This window comes from Danio aesculapii, chromosome 25, assembly GCF_903798145.1.
Source record: "Danio aesculapii chromosome 25, fDanAes4.1, whole genome shotgun sequence".
Classification (NCBI taxonomy): domain Eukaryota; kingdom Metazoa; phylum Chordata; class Actinopteri; order Cypriniformes; family Danionidae; genus Danio; species Danio aesculapii.
Window position 1 is genome coordinate 25,549,670 of NC_079459.1, and position 17,824 is coordinate 25,567,493.

Here is a 17,824-nt window from a genome sequence, read left to right on the forward strand (position 1 = left end):
AACATGGACCAAAATCTCTGAGGAATATTTCCAGTACCTTGTTGAATCTATGCCACGAAGGATTATGGCAAAAGCGGGTCCAACTCGGTACTAGTAAGGTGTACCTAATAAAGTGGCTGGTGAGTGTATACTTTCTATGTGAATTTATGTTTTGAGATTTTACGTCAAACAACACATCCATAATGCTGGAATAGTTCATTATCAAATCTGATAAATCTGAATTCATTTTAAATCTCAGAAAAAGACCTAATTTGACAAGCAACCAGAAATTACATTTCTAATCTTTGTCTTAGAATTCACTCTTCACAAAATCAGCACCCGCAGGCTGTGTTGTTTAACAGCTGATTAATTCAGCAATGTTACATCACTCTCTCGTTCGTCAAACTGTGAGCATTGTTCATCAGCGCTGGCATGAGAAGCTCGGATTTAGCATGACGTTTCTTTTACGCTACACGTGTAGCTGTCTATGTGATCAGGGCCTCTGCGAGGCATTGATGACATTTCAGAGACGTCGTTACTCGGACTGACCCGGGCTCTGATTTACTGACTGAGAACGTAATTAAGCTTCGCTCCGCTCCACAATCCCAGAGCTCGTCTGAGCTGCTAATTGGCATGAATTAGCTGTGAACAGAGCGAGTGCTTCTATCTGTTTTCCTCTCCCTCACTCTCAACTTATTAAAGAGCAAACCACCCCCCAAAAAACAAGCAAAGTTCATCATATATAGACCAAAAAACAAAACCTGTATATGCAATAAAACAAGCAAATTTTTATTTTATGATGTGCAAAAACCACTCTAAAACAAAGCAAATTGTTACTACAGTATATAGAGCAAAAATACCATAATGTAAACTGTAATCCTATATATACATAGTAAAATCGAAACAACTGTTGTTTTAAAGAGCACAAACTAAACATTGTCGTCATATGCAGAGTAAAACACATCATAATCTTAGTACACTTTTCATATTTATTTAAAAAATCTGAGAATCCAAAAATTGAAAAAATCGTTGAGCAAAAAAACTGTCAAAAACAAACTATTAACCTACGTAGAACAAAACTGAAAACAAAACAAACAAATAGTTATATCCTATATAGTACAAACCCGCCTCAAAACAAAGAAAATTGCTGTATCCTAAATAATACAAAATAATATGGTCAAAAAACCCTAACACTATAGAGTGCAAAAACTTTTATCCTATACAAATAAACATAAAATAATATAAAATCAAATGATTATTCTAATGAGCGAACACCTCTCAAAAATGATTATTCTATATAGTACAAAACCCAACCCAAAACAAAGCAAATTGCTGTATCATATATAGTACAAACATCTCTAAATACAGTACAGCAGAAAAAATACCCCCCAAAGCTATATTTATCTTATATAGAGCCACACCCTAAAATAGTTATATCCTATATAGCACAAAAACTGTCCCTAAACAAAGCAAATTGCTGTATCCTAAATAGTACAAACTCCAGCCTCAAAAATGGCAAACTGTTGTTACTGCAACAAATACACCCAAAGTAAACTTTCACTTTTATATAGAGTCAAAAAACCTAACCCTAATCATAACCTAACCCTGTCTAGTGCAAAAAATTAACATTTTTATCCTATACAAACATAAAATCAAATGATCATTCTAATGATCAAATACCACTCAAGAATAGTTATCCTATATAGTACAAAACCCAACCCAAAACAAAGCAAATTGCCGTATCATATATAATCCAAAGCAATTTTTAACTTTTATATAGCCACACCCTAAAACAAAGGAAACGGTTGTCACTATATAGCACAAAAACAAATCACAAAAAGTAAACAAACTTTTATCCTGTACAAAGAAAAAACATCCCAAAACCAAGAAAGTGACATTCTATTTACAAAACATCCCACCCATACAAACTATTATCATATATAGCACAAAACCTAACTCAAAACAATGCAAATTGCTGTATCATATATAGTCCAAAGCAATTTTTATCTTTATATAGCCACACTCTAAAACAAAGCAAACGGTTGTCACTATATAGCACAAAAGCAAATCACAAAAAGTAAACAAACTTTTATCCTTTACAAAGAAAAAATCATCCCAAAACCAAGAAAGTGACATTCTATTTACAAAACATCCCACCCATACAAACTATTATCATATATAGCACAAAACCTAACTCAAAACAATGCAAATTGCTGTATCATATATAGTCCAAAGCAATTTTTATCTTTTATATAGCCACACTCTAAAACAAAGCAAATGATTGTCACTATATAGCACAAAAGCAAATCACAAAAAGTAAACAAAATTTTATCCTGTACAAAGAAAAAAATCATCCCAAAACCAAGAAAGTGACATTCTATTTACAAAACATCCCACCCATACAAACTATTATCATATATAGCACAAAACCTAACTCAAAACAATGCAAATTGCTGTATCATATATAGTACAAAACATCCCAAAATACAGTATAGCAGAAAAAATACCCCCAAAGTACCTTTTATCGTATATAGAGCCACACCCTAAAACAAAGCAAACTACTGTCACTATATAGCACAAAAATATTGCAAAAAAGTAAACAAGTAAACAAACTTTTATCCTGTACAAAGAAAAATCTCCCTTATTTAGAGAACATTCCACACAAGCAAACAGTTATCTTATATAGTTCAAAACACACCAAAAACAAAGTAAATTTCTGCACTGTATAGCTCCAAATGTAAACTTCCATCCTACATAGAGCCAAAACCACAAAAAAAGCAAGCAGGTTTCTGTACTACAGATAAAGTCCGGAGAGGGCCCTATACTAGAATTGGCTCCACAGTCTAATGGTCTGCCAGGTTCCTGACACAGCCAGTGAATATTAGTACAGACTTTTTAATCAAGAGACTCTCAGGCTGCCGCCCATTGCTAAAAGTACATGTACCAAAACATCTGGGTTGCCAGCTGCGCTTGTGTGCACCGCTCCTAATGAAATGTCTGATTTTCTGATCCATTAGTCCAGATCTATACACATTTAGAAACTCGTGTGTCCTGCATATTGTCCGACACGCTCTTCAAACAGCAACAGGGATGAGGATTAAACTGACATTGACCACTCACCCTTGTTCGGAAACATGAGAATTATTAGCCCTCCTAAATTATTAGCCCTCTGTATATTTTTCCCCAATTTCTGTTTAATGGAAAGACTATTGTAAAGACATTTATAAACATATAGTTTTAATAACTCATTTCTAATAATTGATTTAATTTATCTCTGCCACGATCACATTACATAATATTTTACTAGATATTTTTCAAGACACTAGTATTCAGCTTAAAGTGACATTTAAAGGCTTAACTAGTTTAATTAAATGAGCTAGGCAAGTTAGGGTAATTAGGCAAATCATTGTCTAATGATGGTTTGTTCTGTAAACTATCCAAAAAATATTGCTTAAGGGGGCTAATAATATTGACCTATTAATAGTTTAAAAAAAAATTAAACTGCTTTCATTCTAGCCGAAATAAAACAAATACGGCTTTTTCCAGAAGAAAAAAATGTTATATGAAATACTGTGAAAATTTCCTTGCTCTGTTAAACATCATTTGGGAAATATTTGAAGAAGAAAATAATAAAAATTCTTGAACTGTAAATATACAGACAATCAACTAAACATATTCTAGTAACTTCTGCTAACTTAAACATGGACCAACACAAACACATCTCTCTAGAAAGCCATGAGTGTTTTACACTTCTGAACGATGATGCCTTTTGCTGTCTTGAAACAAGAAAGCAAACTGGATCTAACCAGCACAGGGGGAGCCGTGGACGTCCCAGATGCACAACAACAAGACGAGGAGAGGAACATCAGAGTTTGGAGTCTGAGAAACACAGTCCTGACTGCTGCTTTACTCAATACTACACACTAAAACATCAACAGCTGAGAGGAGACTTGCAACAGAGATCTATAACACTGACACATAAGGAAAAACCCAGAAGACTGAGATAGATAAATAAATAAATAAACAACTGGACGGTAAACAGATATCATGTACGGGTATCTCTTGATAGTGAGTAAAACTCATATTTCTCACCTCATGTCCACCTGTTTAGCCAGCCACACAAATCCTGTCTCAGTTTTACCTGAGCTACACGTCCCATTTTGACAGGGAATAAGACTTAAACTTAATAAAATATCTCCCTCAAGAGCTGACATTCTCATACCAGACCTTATTCCTCAACCATTAGCACTGTGCGAAAACATTTTTCTTACTTGCCGAACCTTTAAAGGTGCAGCTCATGGTCAAGAGGAATTCGACACCCTGTCCTTTATTAAAGGGCTGCCAGACCTCCCCGAACGTTAGTAAATGTCATCGCATTCGAATCACTCTACTTTGACTAAATACCATCTGCCAGTAAAGCTAATGTTACCAAGTCTGGCCATGTATAACATGAGTGTTGGCCAAGCTAGCTGAATACCAAACTACCCGGCAGCCATCTTAATGCAACGTCCCTAGGCAGATGATTTATAAAGTTTTAAAAACTTCTCTTTTACCTTCTCTTTTTTTCTGTAGATTGCTGAAACCATTATTTAAATTCAATTTGAAAATAATACTACTTAATAGTTAAATTTGTGGAGGAAAACTACATCACCCATGATGCTATGCTGTAAATTCCACCAATCAGAGTAGCAGCGAGCAAATGGAGTTCATTAGTGGCCATCCCCTTTTCAGTTTTATTTATTTTCATAATACTTTGTCAGGGCTATCGGTGGCTCAGTGGGTAGCACGTTCGCCTCACAGCAAGAAGGTAGCTGGTTCGAGTATCGACTGGGTCAGTTGGCGTTTCTGTGTGGAGTTGTCATGTTCTCCCCAAGTTCACATGGGTTTCCTCTGGGTACTCCAGTTTTCCCCACAATCCAAAGACATGTGGTATAGGTGTATTGACAAGGCTAAATTGTCTGTAGTGTATGTGTGTGAATGAGTGTATATAGATGCTTCCCAGTGATGGGTTGCAGCTGGAAGGGCATCCGCTGCGTAAAACATATGCTGGATAAGTTGCCGGTTCATTCTGCTGCAGCGACCCCAGATTAATAAAGGGACTACGCCGAAAAAAAAAATGAATGAATTACTTTGTCATTTACCTTCATTGAAATATATAAATGAGCCCTTTCACACAGCAAAACAGGTAAAGCAGTTTATTGAATCTGAAAACACTGAAAAAATGAATTGGCAGGCCAGAATCCTGACCTAAACCTGATTGAAAATCTCTGGAAAATCCATAGCAACAAAGTTATAGCTAAAAACTCACCACGATCATTGAACTGTAAAAGATAAAAAAAAAGAGTAGATCAAAGTAGAGCATACCACTGTGTTTTTCACATAATAAAAGTCTGTTTTTGAGGGTTTTTTGCAAAATACTGATCATCTAGCAGTGAAACCATTATTTCAATTCAATTTGAAAATAATACTACTTAATAGTTGAATTTGTGAAGGAAAAACTACATCACCCATGATGCTATGCTGTAAATTCCACCAATCAGAGTAGCAGCGTGCAAATGGTGTTCATTAGTGGCCATCCCCTTTACAGTTTTATTTGTTTTCATATTACTTTGCAGTTCATTGAAGCTGAAAACACTGAAAAAATGAAATGGCAGGCCAGAGTCCTGACCTAAACCTAATTGAAAATCTCTGGAAAATCCTTAGCGACAAACGTATGGCAAAAAACGCACCACAATCATTGAACTGTAGAAGATACTGGAAAAAAAGAGTAGAATAAAATCAAAGAAAAATAGAAAAATAGTTAAATTATAGTACTTCTATCTCTGGTACCAAACAAGACATAAACTTTGCATAAGAAGTATAGAAAGTCTGAAAAATAAAACGGGAGAAAGTTCTGAAAGTTAATTCTCAAGGAAGCGAATACACAGGTATCTAGGCTACGATCGCAAAACCGCATGTGGCTAAATAAGCAGGTTAATGAATGATTATTAAACTTGTTAGATGGGGAGAGCATAAGTAGATAATGAATACCTGGGAAAACCAGGGAAGGTCCCTCAGACGGCATCATTAGAGAAGAGGAAGGCCAGATAGAGAACGCCAAGGGACGAAAAGAAGGTCGGATTTAAGCTAGGCCTGAAACTGTCTGCTTACAGCTAACCTGCTTACCAGTGTGTGGTATTTTCAGACACATCAAAAACTTGACAATGAATGAAATTAGGTTTAAGTATGGGACACATTGCTATATATACAAAGCTACAACATTTTCCATTATTTGCTGACATTAGAAATTTTTCATTATAAAATATATGTTTAAAGCTTAGTGTCAGTACAATTTCTTCTATAAGGAATTATTAAATATAATTAGAAAGGATGCCTTAATTGAAACAACAATGGAAGTTAAGACCTTTAACATTTATTTGGACTTTTAACTCCTCATCTATCCTGACAAGACGTGGCAAAAAATCAGCAGCACATTTATAGCAGATTTAATTTGCATTTAAAACAGCATCATGCTGAAAATGTCAATAATAATAATACTAAAAATATTATTGTTGTACATGTTTTATATATACATGTTTATATATATATATATATATATATATATATATATATATATATATATATATATATATATATATATATATATATATATATATATATATATATTCAGCAATTGATTAATTAGGTTCAAAAGTATGTAGTAAGGGTTTAAAATTTGCAAATGCACATTGTTTTTCCAGATTTCTTAAATTATATATTTTTAAGACAAATAACCGTTTACAAATGCTGCACATTTTGTGTTGAACATGTTTTCTTGTATTATACTGAAACAAATATATACACTTGAAGTCAGAATTATTAGCCCCCTGAATTATTAGCCCCCTGTTTATTTTTTCCCCAATTTCTGTTTAACACAGAGAATTTTTTTAAACATATTAGTTTTAATAACTGATTTATTTTATCTTTGCCATGATGAAATAATATTTGACTAGATATTTTTCAAGACACTTCTATACAGCTTAAGCATTTAAAGGCTTAACTAGGTTAATTAGGTTAACTAGGCAGGTTAGAGTAATTAGGCAAGTTATTGTATAACGATGGTTTGTTCTGTCGACTATCGAAAAAAAATAGCTTAAAGGGGCTAATAATATTGACCTAAAAATGGATTTTAAAAAATTTAAAACTGCTTTTATTCTAGCCAAAATAAAACAAATAAGACTTTCTTCAGAAGAAAAAAATATTATCAGACATACTGTGAAAATTCCCTTGCTCTGTTAAACATAATTTGGGAAATATTTAAAAAAGAAAAACAAATTTAAAGGGGGGCCAATAATTCTGATTTCAACTATATATTTAAATATTATTTGAAAAAAAAAAATCAAAAGCTTGAAACATTTGAATAGTTATAGTTAATAGTTATACACACATACACAATATGATATATGAGCAATATCACCTGAGTAGCACTGCGATATGGCTGTACATCGGCACTGGTGGGAGGCATGGGTTGGCTCAATGTCACAGGCTGAGTGCTTTAGTGCCTGCCTCCCACCCATGATGGTATACAGCCATATCGCACTGCTACTCATGTGATATTGCATTTATGCAACAGTTTGATGGAAAAATCATGTGTATAAAAAAGAAAATCAAACACGGAGAGTCTCAAAAACCCTTTTGTAAGAGGAACTTTCTTCCGACATTCCTTCACATCTGCAGCTCACGGTCAGAACAGCAGAATCCGTTGCTCATTTATCAACGTCACTTTAGAGCTAGTATTTGAATGATTCTCTAGCGTAATGTCTAAAATGATGACAAAACAGGTGATTTTGCTGACATTTTAAGATTATAATGCTGAACGGCATGAAATGCCATCAGTCTACAGAGATTTCCTAGTATTTCTCTGTTGCAATCGGGATATCGCTATAAATAACCGAAAAAAGCCAAAGCAAAGCAAACACTAGCAGATTACTATGGTATAAATAGAGCCCTACAAAATACAAAAGAGAAAGATTGACCTAGATTGTCACTTACCTGTTTTAAAATGATGTGATCAGCTGTGGTTTGAGTTTTTCTCCCCTTAGGGGCTGATCACACCGAATGCACTTTTTGCGTTGAGAGGTGCCTTTTTTGAATGTTTTACTAACAGCTGCGAGTGTTTTGCCTGCTGCTTATGCGCAATGTTTTGGGTTATCTGGAGCTGTATGACTTCACAAATCTTGAATATCACAATATTATTATTAAAATTATATTAATATCAACAGCAACGCTCTCACACAATACCCAGCTGATTCAGTTGTTGCTTAGCAACATAAAAAAGCGCACCGCACTTCTTTTTTTCTTGTCAACAAAAAATGCAGTGCGGTGCGCCTCGCGTTTTTGAAACGTAAGTGCGCGTTCGGTGTGATCGGCCCCTAAGAACTTTTTATGCGGTCTCTGTCGCCATCTTGTGGCGGAACGTTAACCGTCTTTGCTCTGCTTAGTATGACAGGCTGATGGCAGCGAATGCGATTAATTATAATTATAAATATTTAATTATTAAATATATTTATAATTATAAAATTATAAATATTTAAATTAGATTTTGTCCTTATAAAAAACTAAAACAACTACATTCCCACATAAAAAGCCTCAAAAGGCAAAGCCACAATATTTTTCAAACTGTAGTGAGTTTATTGATCTGCTGTCACTCTGTGAAGAGGCTGTACGAGTGCTGTTATTATGGGAATATCACACGGCTATTGGCCAATCAGATTCAAGAACCAGACAGAACAGTCGTGTGTGTGTATATATATAATATAAATATTATATATATCATATATATATATTATAATATAATAATAAATAAATAAATAAATAAATAAATAAATAAATAAATAAATAAATAAATAAATAAATAAATAAATAAATAAATATATATATATTACATATATATATATATATATATATATATATATATATATATATATATATATATATATATATATATATATATATGTAATATATATATTTTTTATTTATTTATTTATTCATTTATTTTCCATAATAATTGTGCTACACTTAGTTTATCCCGAGCAAGTGCAGTTTTGTGCTGAAAAGTGTGATAATAAATCATTTTATAATGCACAGTGCTATTTCAAAGCCTTTAGCATCTTGCTAACAACAAGTTTTAGCATGCTAATATACAAGACATTGATATTTTTATGCAACTGATGTTAAAATGCACAAAAGTGGCACAAATGTGTTAACTAGCCTGTGTTTTTGACTAAAATGATTAACCTTGTAGATGCCTTGATTGCAGCCATTGTATGTGCTCTCCATGGTGTAGCTTCGCAGGACCCCGATCTCCCTCCAAACCACCACCCGCGCTGTGGATGCCCGGGATTTCTCCACCAGATAGTTGCAACTGTTCAACGAGAACGCGGGAGCGATTCTGTCCAGCGTTTTAGCGATAGTCTGTCAAAACAAACAACGCATGAGCTTTGAATCATGTTCCTTTCTATATAGTATTTTACTACAGTACATTAGCATTTTTATTGCATTGCTTTCAGTTGCAGTTTTTGGATATATTTAGACTGAGACTTCTTTTGCATAGATGGCAGACATCAGTCAGACGGCAATATTTTCCACATTACAGATTCCGCCGATTTACATATGCCTTTAAACTATCTTTTAACTCAATTCGTCACTGGCTGTGTGTTGCTGAGAAACTTCCTTGGGCGCTAAACTTCAAACACTGGCACGCAGACTAAAGTTTTATGCAGGATGGAAACAACCGTGACATTCAGAAAACAATAGATCAGTTCATTCGGGCTGTATAGCTGGATATTTAATGGTGAAATATATCATGCATTGTTGGCTCTTCCCGTAGAAGCAAACATAAATTACAGAAGAAACAGTGGTTTTGCACTTTTCACCCACATTCATATAGCTGAGATCTCAGTTATGTGACACTGAAGGATTAAGTTTGTTTCAGAAGTTTCTCCTAAAATATAGGAGCAATTAAATAAAAAAGAAATAAAATTAAATGATATGTTTTTCTAAATGTCATACAATTATATATTAAAGTTTGTACATCGTTTTCTATTGTGGTTCATGTGTAAATTGATTTTATTTTTAATTAATAAAAATAGGTAAATGGGTAAGTGCAGTAAATGCATTGTTAATCATGGTAACATTCAAACCTTTACTTATTAATGAGAAGTTACTTATTAATGAGAAGTTAATTAAATTAATATGTAACACAAATTGAATCTGTGAAAAAGTTTTTTATTTAACTTTTTAAAAGTACTCTAAAAGTACTCTATTTCACAATACTTCTGTTTCTGGTGTATTTATAATTAAGTAAATGCCATCTTGATAAAAAAACTAACTAACTAACTAACTAACTGTTGTGATCGCCACCAGTGTTTTCTCCGCTGGAGATTAGTTCTGGTATTCCTACCGAACTTCAACCCCCAGTACTCTTTGCACTCCTCAACTTCTGAGACAAGTTGACAATAGGGGAATTACCAACCTATGTCACACATGATGTCACACGGGTTCAACCGCGCATACCGGTTGCAAAAAAAGACAGGTTGCAATAGCAAACATGTCGTGTTGTGCGGTAGGACGCCAAATTCGAGTCCAAAAATAGATAACTTTACCGTACACCACACTGCTTTTAATGCCAACTGCAGACGTCTTTGGCTAACAGTCATCATAAGAGCTGAATGGAGTGAAGACCTAATTAAAAATGCTGGACTCGGCAATTCTCATTTTATATCAGGTAAGTACACACTATGCTGAATCATACACATTACTCGTTTTTGATTGCAGCAATGATTTCAGCAAAAACAATTAAATATGATTAATTAAACACTGAATGCTAAGAATGAAATGTAAACGTGTGTTCACATACCCTGCCATACAGGTGCAGTTCGCTGTCAGAATGCAGTTGTTTTGCTTGTTGATAATTACCCAGGCCTTGTATAGTTCCGCCTTCTTTCTTTGTCTTTGACTAGGCAGGACCTCGATTATTAGCACTAAAGTTTTGAATCTGGTAATCCTGGAACATTATTTCTTGCACATGACCACACAGAACAAACTTGTAGGCATCCAAAAACTTGTAGGCCTTTATCTGCTCTCTTGTAAAATCCCTTGGAGTTTCTATGAGATTTGTATATTTCGGGCTGGATGCTTGGCCATTTTGTCATATCCAATAATTATTGGGAGGTGCAAATGGACCTGTCAGATGAACACCACTCACTTTAACTTTAATTTTGCCGAATAACTGTGCTTATCATTGGGTGACAAGCTGTTATAATACGCTGAAAGCATTTTGTAAATAATAAATATAATATGTAATCAGTATAACTTAACTCTAATACAACAACAAACTCTGTACCACATCGGATGTCATTCCCTCACTTTAAATGCTAGCGCTCCCGTTTTTTTCTGCAACCTCACTGTGCGCACATCCTGAATGTTTACAAACAGGTAATTCATCTATATACACCTCAATTTCACATTCACTTTGCTTTGTCTTGTGTTGGAGTTGATGGGTGCAAAGCGTTTTGGGAGTCTGCTTAGTTCGTTTGGAATACCAGAAGTAATCTTCAGTAAAAAAAACACCATTGGCGATCACAACACTAATAGTATAATAATTGTTATTATTAGTGGTGGGCAAAGCAAGGCTTCATGGAACACTGAAACAGTCTAAGCAAATCTGTCATAGCTTCAAAACGTTTCAACACCAGTGACACATCATGGTCATTTTTATATATTGCTCTGGAACAGCTTCAGCAAAAAAACTCTTTTTCCACACAAATTGAGGAATTACACCCCAAGATTTGATCTCAAGTGATTTAGTGAAGTGAAAGTTGCTCACTAGAATGCAGTGACAATGGGTTCGAATCCAAGTGGATGCAACTGTAGACATTAGTTTTTAAATGCTCCGTTCTGGTAATTTGTCATTTGTTTTTAACACATTTTAATAATTGTTATTCTTTGTTGTTTTTATTTTCTTATACTTGTTTGTTTTATTCCTGTTTATGTAAAGCACTTTGAATTTCCATTGTGTTAAAAATGTGCTATAAAAATAAAATTGCCTTATGTCTTTTGCTTTAACATTGGTCTGACATCCGAATGAACACTTTGTGAATAAATATGCCTTGTTTTGGTCATAATAAAATAACATTATTAAAGTACACCAAGTCACAATTTCAGAGTATTTGTACAAGTCTAGATTCAAACTCAGGACTTTTGCAGCACTGTTACTCTGTGCACATACACAGCCCACTAGGCTACAGAAATTGAGTTTTTCCTGACCCTGTCAATCTAACGTAGAGTCGGCAGGTCTCGAAACACTTCTGAAAAGATAGATGCTTTGGATCTCTTTAGTCACGTGACCTGGATGTTTCGAATCACTTTAGTCACATGACCTAGGTGTTTCAGATTATTCTGAAACAGGATCTCATCAGGATCTCAACACTGTGTCGAAACGTCAGCCATCCCTAGTTATTATTATTATTATTATTATTATTATTATTATTATTATTACTACTATAATAATAATAGTTTAGTTATTTTATTAATAACTAAATAAATAATACAAAACTTATAAATAAAATAAATGAATAAATAAATAAATAAATAAATACATATGGCGGTTCATTCCACTGTGGCGACCCCAGATTAATAAAGGGACTAAGCCGAAAAAAAAATGAATGAATGAATAAAGAAATATTAATATTTTTATATAAATAAATACATTTTAAAAAATGTGTTTGTTTTATTAATGAGATGTGACTCAATCACAGCCAATCAGAACATATTATATATAATAACATCCAATGTGGACTACAATTTTGGGCAACTGACATTTTTAATGGACAGTGCCAATCTGCTTGTTAAGTGTGACATCACACAAAGCGGTTTCCGGGTCCAACCGCTCTATCAAACTGTATAGGGAGACTAAGAAATAGTTATAATAAACGTTTACAAAGCGATGTAATACATTCGAAAATCACGATAGCAATATATATGTCCATGCCTAATATCCGATGGCCAGAAAGTGATTCATTTTTTTATAAATTGTGTAAAATTTTGGTATTTGAGATGCAGCAAGCCCAGAGATTGTTGTGTACACTATGACTTTATATAAAATTCACTTTAATGTGTGATATGACTAGAAAGTGATCATAAATGAACATTTTCTCAATTCAAATGAGTAGCGGCTTGGACCCGGAAACAGTATTCCATACGTCACCAATACGTCACCACTTAACAAGCGGATAGCATTGCTATAACAATTACAAACCAACAATCACCGGAGAAAAACTCACATTTACATGTAACTTTCAGCACTTTATTGCATCAAATCTCTATTTTTACTTCATTAACATTTAATTTAAGAAATAAAGGAGCTTTCATTCAGATTTATTTTTGTATTTTTATAATGTTCATTAAGCATACCCTGTATCCCGGGTCTTCTTTCAGCGAGGCTGTGTTAATAGGAGATCCAGACTGCCAGAGCGTTTCCTTCATACTGCAGCCATACAGAAACACATTCTTCTTCCTGGAGTGACCATGGTAATCGCAAAACACCTGTGCAATGTGATAACAACAGTTTTTTCAAAAGATATATATATATATATAGCAAAACTGCAAGACCATGTTGTATTTCTACTTGAATAACAGGCAAGGGCAATAAGGTCACACGTCGAGCAGAAACAAAGTTGTCTTTTTAGCTTTCCTGACACAAAAGCACCACAGCCGTTAACTTTAGGCCAAGCCAAACATAATTAATCTTGTAACACGGCGCTCTTGTGTACGTCAAAGGTGGGGGGGGGAGGTGGTAGACAATGCATTCTGCTTTAACTAATTCAAATTTTGTCTTCTGACAGTGTGGCGGCTAATTGGAGACGTGCATAGCGATGCATGTCAGCTTTTTGTAAAGGCACAAAAAGAGCGCTCCATCCTTGTTCGCTAATTGCATGAGTCCATTGTAGGTTTTGGGGAAACAGCAATGTTCCTTTGACCAGGTATGCAGCATAATAATTACTGAATGATGGAGTAATTGATGCGTAAATCTGGCTAATTGTGTCAAAGTATTCATGCTAGCGCTAATATTCCTCGGCTCCTCACAACAGGTCACTACCACTCAATTATAGACCCACCAATAGTAATTTCTGAATAAAATTAATTTCTTTAATTACATGCGTGAGAAGTACTACCAGTTCCACATTCCAGCATCAGTCAAGTTTTGACGCCTTAAACTGGTTGTAACATTTTTAATATAGTATTCTCTCGAAAGTGCTGGAGAACCTACTTCTTTTGCTTTGTGTTTTCCCAACTGACTTGCATAGATAGGGCAATGCGTCCATTACAGCATTTCTGGAGTTGTGTCTTTTAAAGAAGGACAGGAGGTGGAGAGGGATGGAGGCAAAAGATTGTTCTTTAGTGCTTTCAGAGCAACAAGAGAAGCTCAAAGGCACCGGAAAACATTTTATAAATAGACCCGACTATAAATAAAAAAAAGCTTTTAATTCCGATAGGAGACATAAACTAGAGGTCATCTAAAACTTTTTTTTCTTCTGTAGGACACAGTTTTGCCACTATTTGGCAAAATTAGGGATAGTCTTTAGCAGTGAGACATTAAATAATGTGTTCAAGGATTCATTCAAAACCTCTGATTCATTCAGAGAGAAAAACAAGTGGCTCTTTATGAGTCTATTTTTGAATAAATCAGCGATTCATTCAAAATGCCTGATTCATTCGGAAATAAAGCAAATGACTCTTCACGTGAATAAATAAATGTACTCAAACTGATTCATTCAAAACTTGACTGAAAAAATGATTCAATATTTGGGTATAATTGAATAATTTCTTAATCAGATCATTTAAAAACTGATTCATTCAGAAATTAAACAAGTGACTCATTATGAGTGGTTTGTTAAATAATTACCACAACTAATGAGTTTAAAACATCTGATAAGTTATTAAATGAAACAAATGACTCTTAATCAGAGTATTATTAAATCATTTACTTAACTTGATTATTTCAAAACCATTATATGTAGTTTTGGCATTTGATTAAAAAGTGATTCAATATTATTGCATAACTGAATCATTTCTCAATTGATTCATTCAAAACTTCTGATTCATTCAGAAAGGAAACAAGTGGCTCTTTGTGAGTCTTTGAATAATTCACTCAAGTGATTCACTCAAAACACCTGATTCACCTGGAAATAAAATAAGTGATTCTTTACATGTGAATAAATAAATGAACTCAAACTGATTCATTCAAAACTTCAGATTCACCCATAAGTTAAACAGATAACTGTCTTTATGAGTGTAACAATGATTATTTAACTTGGCTGATTCGTTCAAAACCTCAGATTTGTTTACAAAAAGAAATTCAATATTAGGGTTTAATTGAATAATTGCTCAATTGGTTCTTTCCAAAACTCTAAAACACATGACTCATTATAAGTGGTTTGTTGAATAATTAACTCAACTAATCAAGTTAAATCTTCTGAATTGTTCATAAATGAAACAAATGACTCTTGATCAGTGTATTATTAAATAATTTAGTTGATTAATTTCAAACCACTATATTTTAGTTTTGACATTTGAATAAAAAGTGATTCAATATTATTGTATAATTTTTTTTTTTTTCAATTGATTCATTTGTTTATTAATTTCAGTCAGACCATTAGTTTAAAATATCTGATTTGTTCATAAATTAAACAAATGACTCTTGATCAGTGTATTAATAAATCATTTACTTAACTTGATTAATTAAAAACACCATACTTGGTTTTGACATTTGAATAAAAAAGTTATTAAATATTAGTGTATAACTGAATTATTTTTCAATCGATTCATTCAAAACTTCTGATTCATTCAGAAAATAAACAAGTGACTCATTGTGAGTGGTTTGTTAAATAATTAACTCAACTAATCAGTTTAAAACATTTAATTTGTTCTTAAACTAAACAAATGACTCTTGATTAGTGTATTATTAAATAATTTACCTAACTTTATTATTTCAAAACCACTATACTTAGTTTTGATTTTTGAATAAAAAGTGATTCAATATTATTATATCATTGTGAATCAATCGATTCATTCAAAACAAGTGACTCATTTTGAGTGGTTTGTTGAATAATTAACTAAACTCATCAATTTAAAACATCTGAATTGTTTATGAATAAACAAATGACTCTTGATCAGTGTAATATTAAATAATTGACTTAACTTGATTAATTTGAAACCACTATATTTGGTTTTGACATTTGAAATTGAAGTGAAGTAAAAGTGATTCAATACTACCGTATAATTGAATATTTTTTTTAACCGATTCATTCGCTAATTCATTTAATTCATTAAATTCATTTAAAACATCTGATAAATTAAACAAATGATTTTTGATCAGTGTATTATTAAGTAATTTACTTAATTCAAAACCACTACATTTAGTTTTGACGTTTCAATAAAAAAGTGATTCAATATTCTTGTATAATTGAATAATTTTTCACTTGATTCATTCATTTATTAATTTCAGTGATTTGATTAGTTTAAAACATCTGATTTGTTCATACATGTTCATAAATTAAACAAATTACTCTTGATCAGTGTTTTATTAAATATTTAGCTTGACTAATTTAAAAGCACTTTATTTGGTTTTGACATTTGAATAAAAAAAGTGATGCTAAATTATTGTATAATTGAATCATTTTCAATCGATTCATTCAAAAACTATGATTCATCCAGAAATTATGAGTGGTTTGTTGAATAAGTAAGTGAACTAATTCATTTAAAACATCTGATTTGTTCATAAATTAAACACATGACTCTTGATCAGTGTATTAATAAATCATTTACTTAACTTGATTAATTTAAAACCACCATTCTTGGTTTTGACATTTGAATAAAAAGGTTATTAAATATTACTGTATAATTGAATAATTCTTCAATCGATTCATTTAAAACTTCTGATTCATTCAGAAAATAAACAAATGACTCATTATAAGTGGTTTGATGAATAATTGACTCAACTAATCCATTTAAATCGTCTGATTTGTTCATAAAACGACTCTTGATTTTCTCTTGTATTATTACATAACTTACTTGACTTCATCAGTTCACAAGTACTATATTTGGTTTTCTTATATGTAATTGAAATGTATATACATAATGTTTTCAATGTTTAAGCAATTAATTAAAAAAATCCAACATTTTTCATCATTCTTGTTGAATAGCATTTCTTTAAAGAAAGCATTTTAAATTACTGTTGTTTTTGGAGCAACACTGAAGTGCTCAGACCGCCACAATCCTCCCTTTTCCCTCTAATATCCAGATCGGTGGCCCCCAACACACATTTGTGGATTTGGTCATCCCTGACCTGCATTTAGAAGCAGAAAGCTCTGAGATCATGGAGCAATTTCCGGCGAGCCCCTTCGTGGAACTTTAGGATTCAATAGGTCAGTAACACTGCAGCAGAATTTAATGGAAACTTACCAGCGGGGTCCTGCCTATGCTGTTGAGGTAATAGAGGAAACCTTTGGTGTGGTAAATTGTGGGGCTTAAATAAGGGTCCGGCTTCAGCCACTGTCTGTTGAGATCCTCAGCGGTGAGAGAACACCGATTACTGGAATAAAATGAAAAGACGAGAGATTACAGAGTCAACTTTAAAGCAACTAAAAGCCCAATTTGGATTTTTATGAGCTCTTTAACGCATTTCCGGGATTCAAAGTAACATCAAAAAGTATCTGAATTTGCAATCTAATATCAATTCAGTATAACTGTCTGTTTGAAGATGAGATCTGAGTTTAAAGTCTTTTTTTCTGCATGTCTGTAGACC

The 17,824-nt window shown here is 33.1% G+C and overlaps 1 protein-coding gene across 2 annotated transcripts in view; it reads right to left on the minus strand.

Annotated features, from left to right (window-relative positions):
- Positions 1-17,824, minus strand: part of LOC130219172 (cytosolic carboxypeptidase 4) — a 304,487-nt gene that overhangs the window by 58,599 nt on the left and 228,064 nt on the right. For both annotated transcript variants that reach the window (XM_056451477.1, XM_056451478.1), the window contains exons 20-22: positions 17,482-17,611; positions 13,432-13,563; positions 9,256-9,432 (exon numbers count right to left, since the gene is read on the minus strand). In XM_056451477.1, the coding sequence (XP_056307452.1) occupies positions 9,256-9,432; positions 13,432-13,563; positions 17,482-17,611 (439 nt within the window). The remainder of the gene's footprint in view (positions 1-9,255; positions 9,433-13,431; positions 13,564-17,481; positions 17,612-17,824) is intronic.